Raw genomic sequence first — 14,918 nt, forward strand, 5'->3', positions numbered from 1 at the left:
TGTCCCATGTTTAGTCCTGACTCTGGGGACACAGAGCAGACCTGTCCCATGTTTAGTCCTGACTCTGGGGACACAGAGCAGACCTGTCCCATGTTTAGTCCTGACTCTGGGGACACAGAGCAGACCTGTCCCATGTTTAGTCCTGACTCTGGGGACACGGAGCAGACCTGTCCCATGTTTAGTCCTGACTCTGGGGACACAGAGCAGACCTGTCCCATGTTTAGTCCTGACTCTGGGGACACAGAGCAGACCTGTCCCATGTTTAGTCCTGACTCTGGGGACACAGAGCAGACCTGTCCCAGGTTTAGTCCTGACTCTGGGGACACAGAGCAGACCTGTCCCATGTTTAGTCCTGACTCTGGGGACACAGAGCAGACCTGTCCCATGTTTAGTCCTGACTCTGGGGACTCAGAGCAGACCTGTCCCATGTTTAGTCCTGACTCTGGGGACACGGAGCAGACCTGTCCCATGTTGAGTCCTGACTCTGGGGACACAGAGCAAACCTGACCCATGTTTAGTCCTGACTCTGGGGACACAGAGCAGACCTGACCCATGTTTAGTCCTGACTCTGGGGACACAGAGCAGACCTGTCCCATGTTTAGTCCTGACTCTGGGGACACAGAGCAGACCTGTCCCAGGTTTAGTCCTGACTCTGGGGACACAGAGCAGACCTGTCCCATGTTTAGTCCTGACTCTGGGGACACAGAGCAGACCTGTCCCATGTTTAGTCCTGACTCTGGGGACACAGAGCATGTTTTGGTATCTAGCACAGCACCAGCATCACCAGATTATGGGAAACCCTTTGTTCAAATGGGAGATTGCAAATGATATTTTCTGACCTTTGTATTCGAACAGAAACCTGGAGACAAACTGAAACCTGAAGCACATTTTTCATCTCAACTAGACAGTGTAGCATGTGCACTGCCTGCCTGTGTGAGAGCAGTCATAGCAGCCTCCGCGGCTGTAGAAACAAGTGCTGCAATAGTTTTGTTTCATGCACTGGTTTTGAAAGTAGCACATGCTGCGTCTGTGCTACTACGACAAACGAATATGACGTTCCTGTCACCAGCTAGACATCTGTCTTGCATGTCTACTTTGCTGTCACAACCCCATCTGACCAGTGGAAGATGTCCAACTCTGAATCCTGCTACGCTGTTGCCCCTCCCAGAGGATGGTGTACGACATGATTGGCAGGAACTAGCAGAACAGACAGCTAACAGCAGAGCCGCTCTGAGAGACCAACCATTACAAAAGGGAGAGGTGATGTTTGTAGATGGTTCCTCTAAAAAGAATGAACTACGTAAAACCCTGACAGGAGATGCAGCTGTAACTCACCCGACGGTGCTAAAAGCAGAACAGCTGCCGTCACATTATTCAGCACAGGCTGCAGAATAAATAGCACTAACTGAAGCATGTCAATGAATGAAAAACAAAGAAGTACCTATCTATACTGATAGTCAACATGCATATGCTACAGTTCATACGTTTGCACCATATTGGAAGAACAGAGGCAGGAAAACCTCAACAGGGAAACTAGGAACACATGTTGAACTTTTGACAGATCTATTGCAAACAGTGCAACTTCCAAAAGCATTAGCAAGATGTAAATGTGCAGCACATACGTCCGGCACAGATACTGTTTCCCTAGGAAATGCATTTGCAGACGAAACAGCACAAGCAGCAGCAACAGGTCACACAACTGTGTTGACAGAGCAAGAATGCACAACTCTAGATCAAACTACCTTCAAAGCAACGCAAGAACAAAGTCCACCAACTGAAAGAGAAGTTTGGATAAAAAACAGAGCAAAAGTACGAGACAACATATTCCAGTGACCAGACAACAAACCTGTCCTACCAAGGAACTTGTGTAAATGGGCGGCAATATTGAGCCATGGGTCAACACGTGTCTCAACAGGAGGGATGGTGGGACAGATACACCAATATTATACGACCTATGGATTCAACTCTTATTCAGAACATTTCTGTAGAGCATGTCTGACGTGTGCCAGGCACAACCCACAAGGTCATCTGAGACCGCGTAGAGCAAAGCTCCCTACACCTAAAGATCCCTTCCAAATAATCCACATGGATTTTATAGAATTAAACCAAAGTGAAGGGGAAAAGTAGTAAAAAGTAGTCCATTCATAACAGATGCATTTTCTAAATGGATTGAACTTTTTCCAACCAATCATCCCGACGCTGTGACGGTGGCAAAGGCCTCTGTAAAGACATCATTCCCAGGTACGGGACACCTGAGGACATCTACAGTGATAACAGAACTCATGTTGTAAACCAGATAGGAAAGAAGATTGGGATAATGTTTCATATTGATCTGAAGAATCATTGAGCTTACCAACCACAAAGTGCTGCCGAGTAGAAAGAATGAACGATTAAAAACAGACTTAAAAAGTGTCTTGAAGAAACAGGAAGACCATGGACACAATGTTTAGTTTTAGTGAAATTAAACATAAACATCACCTGTGCTTTTTAAACTGATACCTTATGAAATGTTCTTTGAAAAACCATAAAGACTACCCCAATTTAAAAACCAATGGGAAACAGATGATGAGGCTAATTTAGCTGACTATATGAGGTCCATGTTGGAAAAACCAAAACAGAAGCAAACTAATGAAAAACCTTTCTGTCCCCCAGCAGGAACTCCAGCTAGTGGAACTGGGAGACTGGGTGCTAATAAGAAGCATAAAGAGGAAACATTGGTGTTCACCTAAGTGTGAAGGGCCGTATCACGTATTGCTGACAAACCCCACAGCAGTAAAGATAGCAGAATGATTAACGTGGATCCATTTAACGCACTGCAAAAGGGTCATTTTGGTTAAAGACGCCGTTAGGGGAGTGAGCCAAAATCTGATAATAGGGTGGATTCATACGTTTAGAGGCTGGATAGACCTGAAAGTCAGTGAAGCGTTTATAAGACACCAAACCAAGTAGAGGAGATACATTTAGCCAAAATGACCCAAAGATGGTTAGGAGATGCCATCCGGTGCTGGGTGGCATCTACCTGTCTAATAATAATGATCCTGTTCATGTGGAACCTATGGGAACCACCTAGACTACATCCAGATATAACAACCTCAGCTTTAGAGCGTCCTAAACGTGGAAGGGTAAACACAAAGGCTGACTGTGAGGTGAAAACAACACGAATGCACTACTCCATTCCTCAAATACATTTACCAGCAAACCAAACATCCACAACAGTCGTCCCAGTAGGTAGACTCTCACATAAAGGACATAGCGGAACAGGTTATACGCAATGGTACATGACTAATGACCAACAAGACACAAGGTGGGACACGCTGGTAGAGGATCCAGATAACCAAAACTGGAGTACTTATACCACCACAGCATGGGCTACATACCATAGGAATATAGTTAGCCTAAAGGATCCTGGAAAGGATAACAAACTAATAATAACAGTGAACCTCACAGAGGGGGAAACATTGTTCCCTCCCGACTTTAGGGGAACAGGAGACCAATGCTGGCTGTTTCTATTATGGGGATGGTCTTCCAGCACTGATCCTTCATTCCTGATAAGTCTATGCATGTATAATTGTACTGAACAAGGAGTTTTTGCATTTGAAGAACCTAGAGCAGCGTATACTCCAGATGAATGGCTCCAGGCAGAAACAGGGGAATCTGGACACAATAACAATTGGTTATTAATGGTTGAACAAGCTGCTAACATGTCTAAACAGAATTGTGTAGCGTGTATGAGTCCTAGACCCCTCTTACAAATATTCCAGCTATAATTATCTAAATATGTGTAGCTGATATAATGAATAACACAAATCCTAGGGAAAACTGTCGATACTGGGATTCTATTTTCCCGATCGCTGCGATCGACCTTAAAAAGCCAATGTTTTCTAAAAAAGTAGCACCAGCCACGGCCTCAGATTTAGAGGTGGTGATCCTCATCCCGGCCGTTTCACACTCGGCTGCGAACCAATCCAGTGAGTGCTGAAAGTCACTGACCGACGACGCCATCAGGACCACGCCAGAGACCAGATCCTCAGCCAACTGAACTGCAACCCCTCCCCACCACGACCACGCCTCGATAGATCCATGAAAATCACAAACAGGATTGGTGACAAAGAGCAGCCCTGGCAGAGGCCGACCCCCACCAGGAACGAATCCGACTGACTGCCAAGGATCCGGACACAGCTCTCTCTTTGATGGTACAGAGATTGCCCTCAGAAGTGACCTCATACTCCCGCAGCACCTCCCATAGTATCTCCCGAAGGACCAGGTCACATGCCTTGATGAGCCAACTCTGAGGCCCCCTTTCCAGGATCCGATCCCATCGAGGGAAGAATCTGTATTTTTTTAGTGTGATACCCCTGTAACTGGCACACACCCTCTGGTCCCCCTTTTTAAACAGGGGAACCACCACCCTGGTCCTGCATTCCTTGGCACTGTCCCAGACTTCCATGCAATGTTACAGAGATGTGTCGACCAGTACAGCCCCTCCCAACCCAAAGCTTTCAGCATTTATGGATCCCGGTGGTGGTCCCCGGGGTTGCTTGTTGGTTCCTGTTTTTGTCCGCCCTCAGGTTCTCCTGTGGGGACACACATGACATCCCGGTTTACCTGCCATCCTGGTACTTCCCGCACCTTGTCCCTGCTTCAACGCCACTTCTGGTGTCCAACCATGGCTGCAGACACCTGTGAGTATGTCAAGGCATGTACTGTTTGTGCTCGAGGGAAAGCTACTCATCGGCCACCTGCAGGTCTCCTCCGTCCTCTCCCTGTGCCCAGTCGTCCTTGGTCCCATACCGCTGTGGACTTTGTCACCGGACTGCTGTTATCCCAAGGTAATGACACTATTCTTACCATTGTGGACCGCTTCTTCAAAGCGGTACATTCTGTGGCACTGCCTAAGCTTCCCTCAGCTACAGAGACTGATGAATTACTGGTGAACAATGTGCTCCGGATCCATGGCATTCCATCGGACATCGTGTCAGACAGAGGCCCCCAGTTCACGTCTAAAGTATGGAAAGAGTTTTGCCGGGCATTGGGCGCTACAGAGAGCTTGTCTTCGGGATACCACCCACAGTCCAAAGAGAGAGAGCCAATCAAGATCTGGAGACTGTGCTGCATATGTGCTCAGAACCCTGCCTCCTGGAGGACTCATCTCACCTGGGTGGAATACTCGCATAACTCTCTGACGTCTGCAGCTACAGGTTTGACTTTTTTTGAAGCCTCTGTTGGTTATTTACCTCCTCTGTTCCCTTCCCAAGAGCAGGAGATCGCCGTACCATCGGTCCAGCTAGCCCTCCGAAGGATCCGCAGAATCTGGAGAGAGACCAAGGCTGCTGTTCTGCACACCCAGGACCAGAATCGGAGGTTGGCGGACCGGCGGCGTACTCCAGCTAAGGACATTCCCCTCAGTGTGACTTCCAAAAAGCTGTCTCCCAGATTTATTGGTCCTTATGAAATTGAGTCCATTATTAACCCTTCTGCCATTCGCCTCAAGCTCCCTGCGTCATTGAGGGTACATCCCATCTTCCATGTCTCCAAGCTAAAACCTGTTTCCACCAGTACTCTGTGCCCTCCTGCCGTCGCCCCACCATCCCCCCGGCTCATCGATGGACACCCGGCCTTCACAGTCAGTCGCATCCTGGACGTGAGTCGCAGGGGGCGGGGATACCAATACCTTGCTGACTGGGAGGGATACGGCCCAGAGTAGAGGAGTTGGTATTCCTGGGGGCTCATCTTGGACCCCTCTCTTCTCACTCACTTCTATCAGGCACATCCCAGAGGACCAGGTAGACCGTCTGGAGTCAATCTTTGGGGGGTGGTACCGTCATGATTCCATCATGGCAGCCCTGAGTTTTCCTTGTGTGTGTTGTTGTGTCCCTGTCTGTATTATTCCTCCTGTGTCTCTCCCCCCGTCTGTGCTGTGTGTGCATGTGGGCGTGGCTTCTTCTCCGCAGGTGAAGCAGGTGAACTCACTCTACAACCTAGCCTCCTATAAAGCCACTGGTTTCTCGCCAGATCGTTTCGTCAGTCTCCGTGGCTGTTTGGATCCTGGCTTCGTTGTATTTTTGCCCTGTGCACTGTGCTTAGCATGTGAAGCTAATCTCTTTGTGTTTTTGCTACCTTGCTTCAGATTACTGTGCTTGCTGTGCAGTCCTGAGCGTTGCTTCCTCCCTACCTGCCTGTGGACCTGCCTGTGAACCTGCCTGTGGACCTGCCTGTGGACCTGCCTGTGGACCTGCCTGTGGACCTGCCTGTGGACCTGCCTGTGAACCTGCCTGTGGACCTGCTCCCCGGAGCTCTCTCACTGCATCGCCATTCCCCTACAGCGGACCCCACATCACGCCACCTGCATCCACGCACTCCTCAGTGACTCCACCTACCACATCAGGATCCTGGGACCTCGCACCACCCCTCCACCTCGCACCTGTGCTTGCACCCTTTTGAACATTGAAGACTGTTTGTTGCACTTTGAACCAGAGTCGAGTCGTGCATTTGGGTCCTGATCTAACACAAACCATAACATATATATATATATTTTATACTCACAGACACCAAACTTACTCCAGGGGGGATTCCTGAGAAAAGGCGTTTCCAAGAATGGATGAACCAGGAGCTGCTCGCCCTCTGAGCGCTCACACTGCGACGGCGAGGACCAGATCCACCTCAGGATGAACCTGCTGATGTTGAAAGTGATGAAATGAAGACACGTGGACCCTCAACATACAACAGAAGCATAGATTTTATTAAAAGCTTTTGGAAACATTAGAAAACATGGAGATGGTTCCAGATGCTTTCCACATTTGAAATATACGACATCATGACTCAGAAAGATCGATTCCTCTCGTCACGTTTCAGGAAGAGTTTCTAGCTAAAGTGTTAAATGTTGATGATCAAAGAGGTGAAATCAGATCAGTGTGTGAGTGTGAGACAGATCTGCTTCACAGTGCAGAGTGTGTGTGTGATGGTGAACACACTGAACTTTGATTTCAGCAGCTGATCTTCAGTGTTTCTGTGCACAGGAGAGACTCAGACCTGCAGAGGATACACAGACACTGAGGAACCAGGGAACCACAACAGAAACCCAGGATAAAGAGGTTCAGTGAACGTGGTGTTGAAGGTGTGGAGGTGGATCAGTGAGTCAGAGGAGACTCTGTAGAAGGACAGAGAGCCGGCAGGACAGTCCACATACACTGCTGCTCTGTGAGAGACGGAGGAGGAGGAGGAGGAGGAGGAGGTGATGGATGTTTCTCTTTTATTGTGATAGACAGAGTAACCATCATCAGAGCAGAACAGACTCCAGGACTGATCATTCACTCCAAAAGAACAGACTTTATTGAGTCCTCTCCTGCTGATTCCTCTGTAACTCACTGATATATGAACTCCTCCTCTCCACTCGACCTCCCAGTAACAGCGACCAGTCAGACCAGTTCTACACAGCAGCTGTTCCAAGTAGTCAAATCTGTCTGGATGATCAGGATATGACTGATCCTCCTCCACACGTGTCACCTTCCTGTTGTTGTCAGACAGTTTGAGTCTTCTGTGTACTGTGTTTGTGTCCAGTTCCAGTTCACAGGCATCTGATGGAGAGAACAAGACACAACACAGCTGCAGGTTTTCATCTGTGATTTAGAAAACTGAAGGCTTCCTGAACACAACTTCTATCTGTCAAACTGTGAATACGGAGTTTAAAGCAGCACCTGAAGGCAACACAGCTCTTCTCTAATGTCAGAGTCCAAAGAAGAAGGAGCAAAGAGAGCTCTCTGTTGGCTCCACTGCTAATGAAATGGACCCATTAGTTCTGTTGGATCACTGACTTCACTTTGGGGTCTTTGTGGATTTGAAATGGATTCAGTTCTAAAATCTTTCTGCACAAAAACAGAAGCTGGATCCTGATTGAAACTCTGGAGAAGTTCATGTTTGTACTTCAGTCCAGAACATGTCAAACTCTAGTGTAACATGAGCAGCTGAGTTCTCCTGAATCACACTGAAAACACACTCACACTTCCTCAGACCAGGTCTCAGTCTCTGTGGTCCACCATGGTCCATCCTGCAGGAAGACACAAAGACACCATCAACTTCACTCATCAGGTCCTTCAACAGGAACCAGAGTTCATCAGTTAGAGACACAAACAGTCTGTCTGTCCACACCTGAGAGAGTCCAGTCTGTCTGTCTGTCCACACCTGAGAGAGTCCAGTCTGTCTGTCTGTCCACACCTGAGAGAGTCCAGTCAGTCTGTCTGTCCACACCTGAGAGAGTCCAGTCTGTCTGTCTGTCCATACCTGAGAGAGTCCAGTCTGTCTGTCTGTCCACACCTGAGAGAGTCCAGTCTGTCTGTCTGTCCATACCTGAGAGAGTCCAGTCTGTCTGTCTGTCCACACCTGAGAGAGTCCAGTCTCCAGTGTGGATCCTTGAGTCCAGCAGACAGAAGCTTCTCTCCTGAGTCTCCTGGATGATTGTAGCTCAGGTCCAGTTCTCTCAGATGGGACGGGTTGGAGCTCAGAGCTGAGACCAGAGAAGCACAGCCTTCCTCTGAGACCAGACAGCCTGAGAGACTACACACACACACACACACACACACACACACACACACACACACACACACACACACACACACACACACACACACACACACACACACACACACACACACACACACACACACACACACACACACACACACACACACACACACACACACACACACACACACACACACACACACACACACACACACACACACACACCCAGTGTAATAGCATCAGTGCTGGTGGAGAACCTCGTTGATGCGTCACAGTCGGTGAAATTGCATTTCTTCTTTGTCGTGCTTCTCTCTTCTCTGATGAGTGTTGAAGCAGACAGAAGCATTTTCAATAAACCCGATGACCTCAGGAACATCACTGAAGATGTGTCCCGACGCATCTGACGATGTATCTTTGTCTCAGTTTCGCTGGATTAGGGAGGAGGATGAGCATCCCAACAGGACGGACCCAACGATGACGGCCTTTCAAACCTTTGAGCAACAACGACAACTGCTATGTGCATTTGCTGCAAGGTCTTCAAGAATGAACACGGCCTTGAAATCCACCTGGCAAAGATGAAATGCATGCTGCAGGAGAGCGCTGCACAGCGCAAAGAAGTCTCTTCTGGTGAGATGCAGGAGGAGCCGAGCCCGGAGGAACCTCACAGTTCCCAGACCCTCCAAGCACCAAACTCTTCGGCTCCAGACGGAGTAGTCCAGAAGTAGCAGATGAAATGGCCAACAGCAAGCCAGCGTTTGAGTGTCAAGCCTGTCAAGTCCAGGTCCATGGTTTTGAAGGATGGGGAAGTGGTGGACAAGTTTCATTTCAAAGGGGATGGAATTGCGATCCTGTCCCTCACTGACAAACCATCAAGAGCCTTGGTCTTCGACTACATCCTCAGGGACGTAACATCCATCCAATCCACCATCAAGGAGTTTGAATCTTGGCTCACCGCTCTGCAGAAGTCTGGCCTACCAGGCTGATATAAGGCCTGGATATGACAACATGGCATCTTACCTGTGGCCTCTTCTGGTGTATGAGGTTACCTTGTCCACGATAGGGACCATGGAGAAGGTCAGCAGCCACCTCCACAGGTGGCTGGGGCTGCCATGCAGCTTGTGCAGCACAGCACTCTACAGACAGAGTACCAAGCTCCAGCTGCCTTTGAGCAGCCTCGAAGAGGAGTTCAATGTCTTACCAGAGAAGCACTGCTTTAGCAGGACCCAAAGGACTCGAAGGTGGCATTAGCTGGTATCGCAGTTTGGACAGGAAAGAAGTGGAGAGCCCAGGAAGGTCTGGAGATAGCATAGTCCTGGCTGAGACACAGGGCTTTGGAGAGCAAGGTACACACTGGCTGGGCAGGGTTAGGAACCATCGCACAACCCTGATATGACAAGGCCCATGGCAGGGACATGTGGCAGCTAGTCCTAGAGGAAGTGCGGGCCGGTGTCAAAGAGCACAGAACCTGCAGGAGGTGGGCATGCGACAGCAGGGTGCATGGACGAGGTGGGAGGGTGCACTGGAGAAGGAGATCTCCTGGAGGATGATCTGGAAGGCAGAGCCCCAGCAGATCAAGCTCCCGTCTAAAGTCTAGTTTGATAGACCAGTGTGAGTACAACTGTTCTGTGCTTAAGTACGGTACAATCCTGGACCCCGGTCCGGTTGAGAGAAGGGGGCTTTAGTAAAGCACGATTGAACATGTACGAGCAGGATCATTGAAGGCAGGCCTGATGTCTGTTTATATGCGTCTGTTGTGTTTTCTGCAGATCTGGGGTGATGAAAGAACGATGGTATAAGAAATCGAGCAAAGTCCCGGATCATTTCAAGTAATGTGAGCGCAGGCCGGGCCTGGAACAAGGGGGAGGAGGGACGATCATGCTAAAGCACGGTTGCAGTCACTAATCTTGAATGGATTCAATAGAAAGGTCAAATAGTAATTCATATATTAGGGACAATCAGACTTCAGAGGGTCATCCTCTTAAAATAGCAAAGCACCAACCTGAGAGTCTCCAGTCTGCAGTGTGGACTCTTCAGTCCATCAGACACCAGATCCACTCCTGAGTCCTGCAGGTCGTTGTTACTCAGGTCCAGATGTCTCAGACTAGAGGACTGGGAGCTGAGGACTGAGGACAGAGCTGCACAGCTTCTCTCTGACAGGTTACAGCCACTCAGTCTGAAGAGGAATCAGCAATACATGAGACAGTAATGACAAACAATGGTTGTTAGTTCTGAATGAATAAAAACTACAGTAATCTGATATTCATGTGAGCACGTACAGAGCTTTGTTGGAGGCTTTGACCACTGGCAGTAGCCTCAGAAGAGCCTCCTCTGAAGCAGAGTACTTCTTCAGGTCAAACACGTCCAGATCTTTTCCTGATGTCAGTAAGATGAAGACCAGAGCTGACCACTGAGCAGGAGACAGTTCATCTGTGGAGAGACGTCCTGAACTCAGGGACTGTTGGATCTCATCCACCAGAGAACGATCCTCCAGTTCATTCAGACAGTGGAACAGATTGATGCTTTTCTCTGCAGACAGATTCTCACTGATCTTCTCCTTGATGTACTGGACTGTTTCCTCTTTTGTGTGTGAACTACTTCCTGTCTGTGTCAGCAGGCCTCGTAGGTGTTTCTGGTTGGTCTCTAGTGAAAGACCCAGGAGGAAGCGGAGGAACAAGTCCAGGTGTCCGTTTGGACTCTGTAAGGCCCGGTCCACAGCACTCTGGTGGAGATGTGTTGGTTTAGGTTTGTTTCTAAGTATAAACCACAAGCTCGAGCTTTGTTCTCCTGACAGCAGGTTGACTCCAGAGATGGTGAACGTCAGATGGACATGAAGAGCAGCCAGAAACTCCTGAACACTCAGATGGATGAAGCAGAACACCTTGTCCTGGTACAGTCCTCTCTCCTCTTTAAAGACCTGTGTGAACACTCCTGAGTACACTGAGGCTGCTCTGACATCGATGCCACACTCTCTCAGGTCGGACTCATAGAAGATCAGGTTTCCTTTCTGCAGCTGCTCAAAAGCCAGTTTCCCCAGAGACTCGATCATCTTCCTGCTCTCTGGACTCCAGTGTGGATCCGTCTCAGCTCCTCCATCATACTTGACCTTCTTCACTTTGGACTGAACCACCAGGAAGTGGATGTACATCTCAGTCAGGGTCTTGGGCAGCTCTGCTCCCTCTCTGGTTCTCGTCACTTCCTCCAGAACTGTAGCAGTGATCCAGCAGAAGACTGGGATGTGGCACATGATGTGGAGGCTTCGTGAAGTCTTGATGTGGGAGATGATTCTGCCGGCCTGCTCCTCATCTCTGAATCTCTTCCTGAAGTACTCGTCCTTCTGTGGGTCAGTGAACCCTCTGACCTCTGTCACCATGTCAACACACTCAGGAGGGATCTGATTGGCTGCTGCAGGTCGTGTGGTGATCCAGAGGCGAGCAGAGGGAAGCAGTTTCCCCCTGATGAGGTTCGTCAGCAGCACATCCACTGAGGTGGACTCTGTAACATCAGTCAGGACCTCAGTGTTGTGGAAGTCCAGAGGAAGTCGACACTCGTCCAGACCGTCAAAGATGAACACGACCTGGAACTCTTCAAACCTGCAGATTCCTGCTTCTTTGGTTTCACTAAAGAAGTGATGAACAAGTTCCACCAAGCTGAACTTTCTCTGCTTCAGCACATTCAGCTCTCTGAAAGTGAATGGAAATGTGAAGTGTACGTCCTGGTTGGCTTTGCCTTCAGCCCAGTCCAGAGTGAACTTCTGTGTTAGGACTGTTTTCCCAATGCCAGCCACTCCCTTTGTCATCACTGCTCTGATTGGTTCCTCTCTTCCAGGTGAGGCTTTAAAGATGTCTCCACATCTGATCGTTGTTTCTGGTCTGTCGTGTTTCCTGGATGCTGTTTCAATCTGTCTGACCTCATGTTCATCATTGACCTCTGCACTCCCTCCCTCTGTGATGAAGATCTCTGTGTAGATCTGATTCAGAAGAGTTGGGTTTCCTGCTTTAGCGATCCCCTCAAACACACACTGGAACTTCTTCTTCAGGTGAGACTTCAGTTCACGTCGACAAACTCCAGAATGACTTCCTGAACGAACAAAGAACAAATGAAACCAGTGAGTGGATCCTACAGAAAACCAGACAACAGAACATTGAACACTGGCTGTATAGTTCCTCCTCCAACAGTTTCATTCAGCTCATCAGTGGAGGACAAACAGCCTCTGGTCTGATGCAGATGTGTGCAGCACAGTTTGCAAATGTAAACTTCTCCCATGCTGCCTCCATTTCCCTTTTCCATCATGTTAAAGACATTCAGATCCTCTTACTGCTCTGCAGACAGTCAGCCAGCTCCTCCTGCTTCATTCTCCTCAGGAACAACTGTGTGATCTTCAGAAACGCCTCTCTGCTGCTCCTCTGCTCTTCATCCTCACTGTCCAACACCTCCTCATCCTCCCTCTGACTCTCTAAGCATTCTGGGTAATCTGGACTCAGAACCTTGTGGATCCTCTTCAGCTCGTTCTTCACAAAAGTGACGATGTTCTCCTCCAGCAGCTGGAACAGAACGATGAAGTGGATTTAAACTGCTTCAACACAACATGTGATTCATCAGGCTGTTCCTGAACGGCCCCATCATCATTTAATATGGAGTTGATGAAGTTCACAGTGAAAGGTGTGTTTGCACATGTACGCACCGTAAACACTGAGTCCAGGTGTGTGTGATGCTGCTGAGCGGACCGATCAGTGGGAACCTCGGAGCTCTCCTGCTCAAGTCTGCAGAGAAAAGAAGAACAGTTCAGTCCCAAGTACCTGAGTTCTGTCTTAAATAAAGACTCTATGGAAAAACGAGGAAGAAGAAGAGAGACCCTGCCCGGAGGAAGCCCGAGCCCTCCGTCTGCAGCCAGACCCAGGCGGAGAGCTCGACGGAAAGCGCCTGGTGGCCGGGTTTGCCACGGAGGCTGGCCGGGCAGAGCCCGAAAAAGTGACGTGGCGCCTCCCTCCTCTCCGTCCTGTGGGCCCAACACTCGCAGGAGGAACTGCTGGGGTCAGGGCGCTGCTGCAGAGGCTCTGGGGACGTGGAGCGTCACCTCTCTGTGGGGGAAGGAGGCGGAGTTTGTTGGTTAGGTGTCTCAATTGGCGGTAACCCTGAAGAAGGAGGCCTTCAGGATCTGGTCTCCCAGAAGACTCCGGAGGTGGTTCTGAGGTCCCCACAGGTCTGAAGGGCTGCAGCCTCTGCTGGGTCAGAGGCAAAGCAGCGGGTGTGGGAGGAGTTCACACAAGTCCTGGAGAAGGACTTTGGGGGGCACCGAGGTGCTTCTGGACCACCATTCAGCACCTCAGGAGGGGGACACGGGGAACCGTCCAAGCTGTTTACAGTAAGGACGGGACGCTGGTGACCTCAGCTGATGAGGTCATGGGGCGGTGGAAGGACTTTGAGGGACTCCTGAATCTGACCACCCTTTTGTAGCCAGCCGCTGCTCCTTTGTGTTGAAAGGAGCCAGTTGAGGTGGTTCAGGATCATCTGGTCTGGATGAACCCTGGGCGCCTCCCTAGGGAGGTGTTCCAGGCACGTCCAGCTGGGAGGAGGCCTCGGGGAAGACCCAGGACCAGGTGGAGAGATTAGATCTCCGCACTGGCCTGGGAACGCCTCGGCGTCCCCCAGTTAGAGCTGGTTCATGTGGCCCGGGAAAGGGACGTTTGGGGTCCCCTGCTGGAGCTGCTGAAAGTGCCGCGACCCGATCCCGGATAAGAGGACGAGACAATTTGACTCAGTCAGTTAATAACAAAGTTCAGTTTTTAATTCTCACCTTCCATCAGCAGGTTGGCCGACTTTAAAGTCCTCAAACCAGTCCTTAGACTGGTCACTCTTCATGGACACACAGCTGGGTCCAGGTCCAGGTCCAGGTCCAGGTCCAGGTTCAGGTCTCTGCTGCATCCTGATACAAACAAACAAACTAATGAAAAGCAGTTTCAAAAGGAAAAAGTACCAGACTCTGTCATTGTTTATCATCATAAGGATCAAGAGTATGTCTTCTTCCTCTTCTTCTATTATATCAACATTACTGATACAGAGTCTTATTCTGAGACCTGATCCCAGCGTCAGGATCAGGACTATACATGTATAGACCTGATCCCAGCGTCAGGATCAGGACTATACATGTATAGACCTGATCCCAGCATCAGGATCAGGACTATACATGTATAGTCCTGATCCCAGCGTCAAGGTGTCACCCACGCCAAAGGGCAAACACTGGATTTGGTTTGTTCCACAGGCTCACCTCCCTCCCACCTACAGTGCCTAGACCTAGCTGTGTCTGAGCACCATGCTATCCTCTTCACTGTTCCGGTCTCCGCGCCCATGCAGTGGTCTAAACGCACCATAACATTCTGGAACATAAAATCTGGGTGCACCAG

The 14,918-nt window shown here is 49.5% G+C and overlaps 1 protein-coding gene across 1 annotated transcript; it reads right to left on the reverse strand.

Moving 5' to 3' along the window:
* Positions 1–6,718: 6,718 nt before the first annotated feature.
* Positions 6,719–14,376, reverse strand: LOC310966839 (NLR family CARD domain-containing protein 3-like; the record flags this gene model as incomplete). The annotated part of the gene is made up of 9 exons (XM_083940768.1): positions 6,719–7,574; positions 7,998–8,044; positions 8,377–8,550; positions 10,517–10,690; positions 10,794–12,683; positions 12,946–13,058; positions 13,199–13,277; positions 13,370–13,513; positions 14,312–14,376. 9 exons carry the CDS (start codon positions 14,374–14,376, stop codon positions 7,024–7,026), a joined length of 3,237 nt encoding a protein of 1,078 aa, XP_083796894.1. The 3' UTR covers positions 6,719–7,023.
* Between the last annotated feature and the right edge of the window lie 542 nt (positions 14,377–14,918).

Source organism: Echiichthys vipera, assembly GCF_963691815.1.
Source record: "Echiichthys vipera genome assembly, chromosome: 3".
NCBI classification, from domain to species: Eukaryota; Metazoa; Chordata; class Actinopteri; order Perciformes; family Trachinidae; genus Echiichthys; species Echiichthys vipera.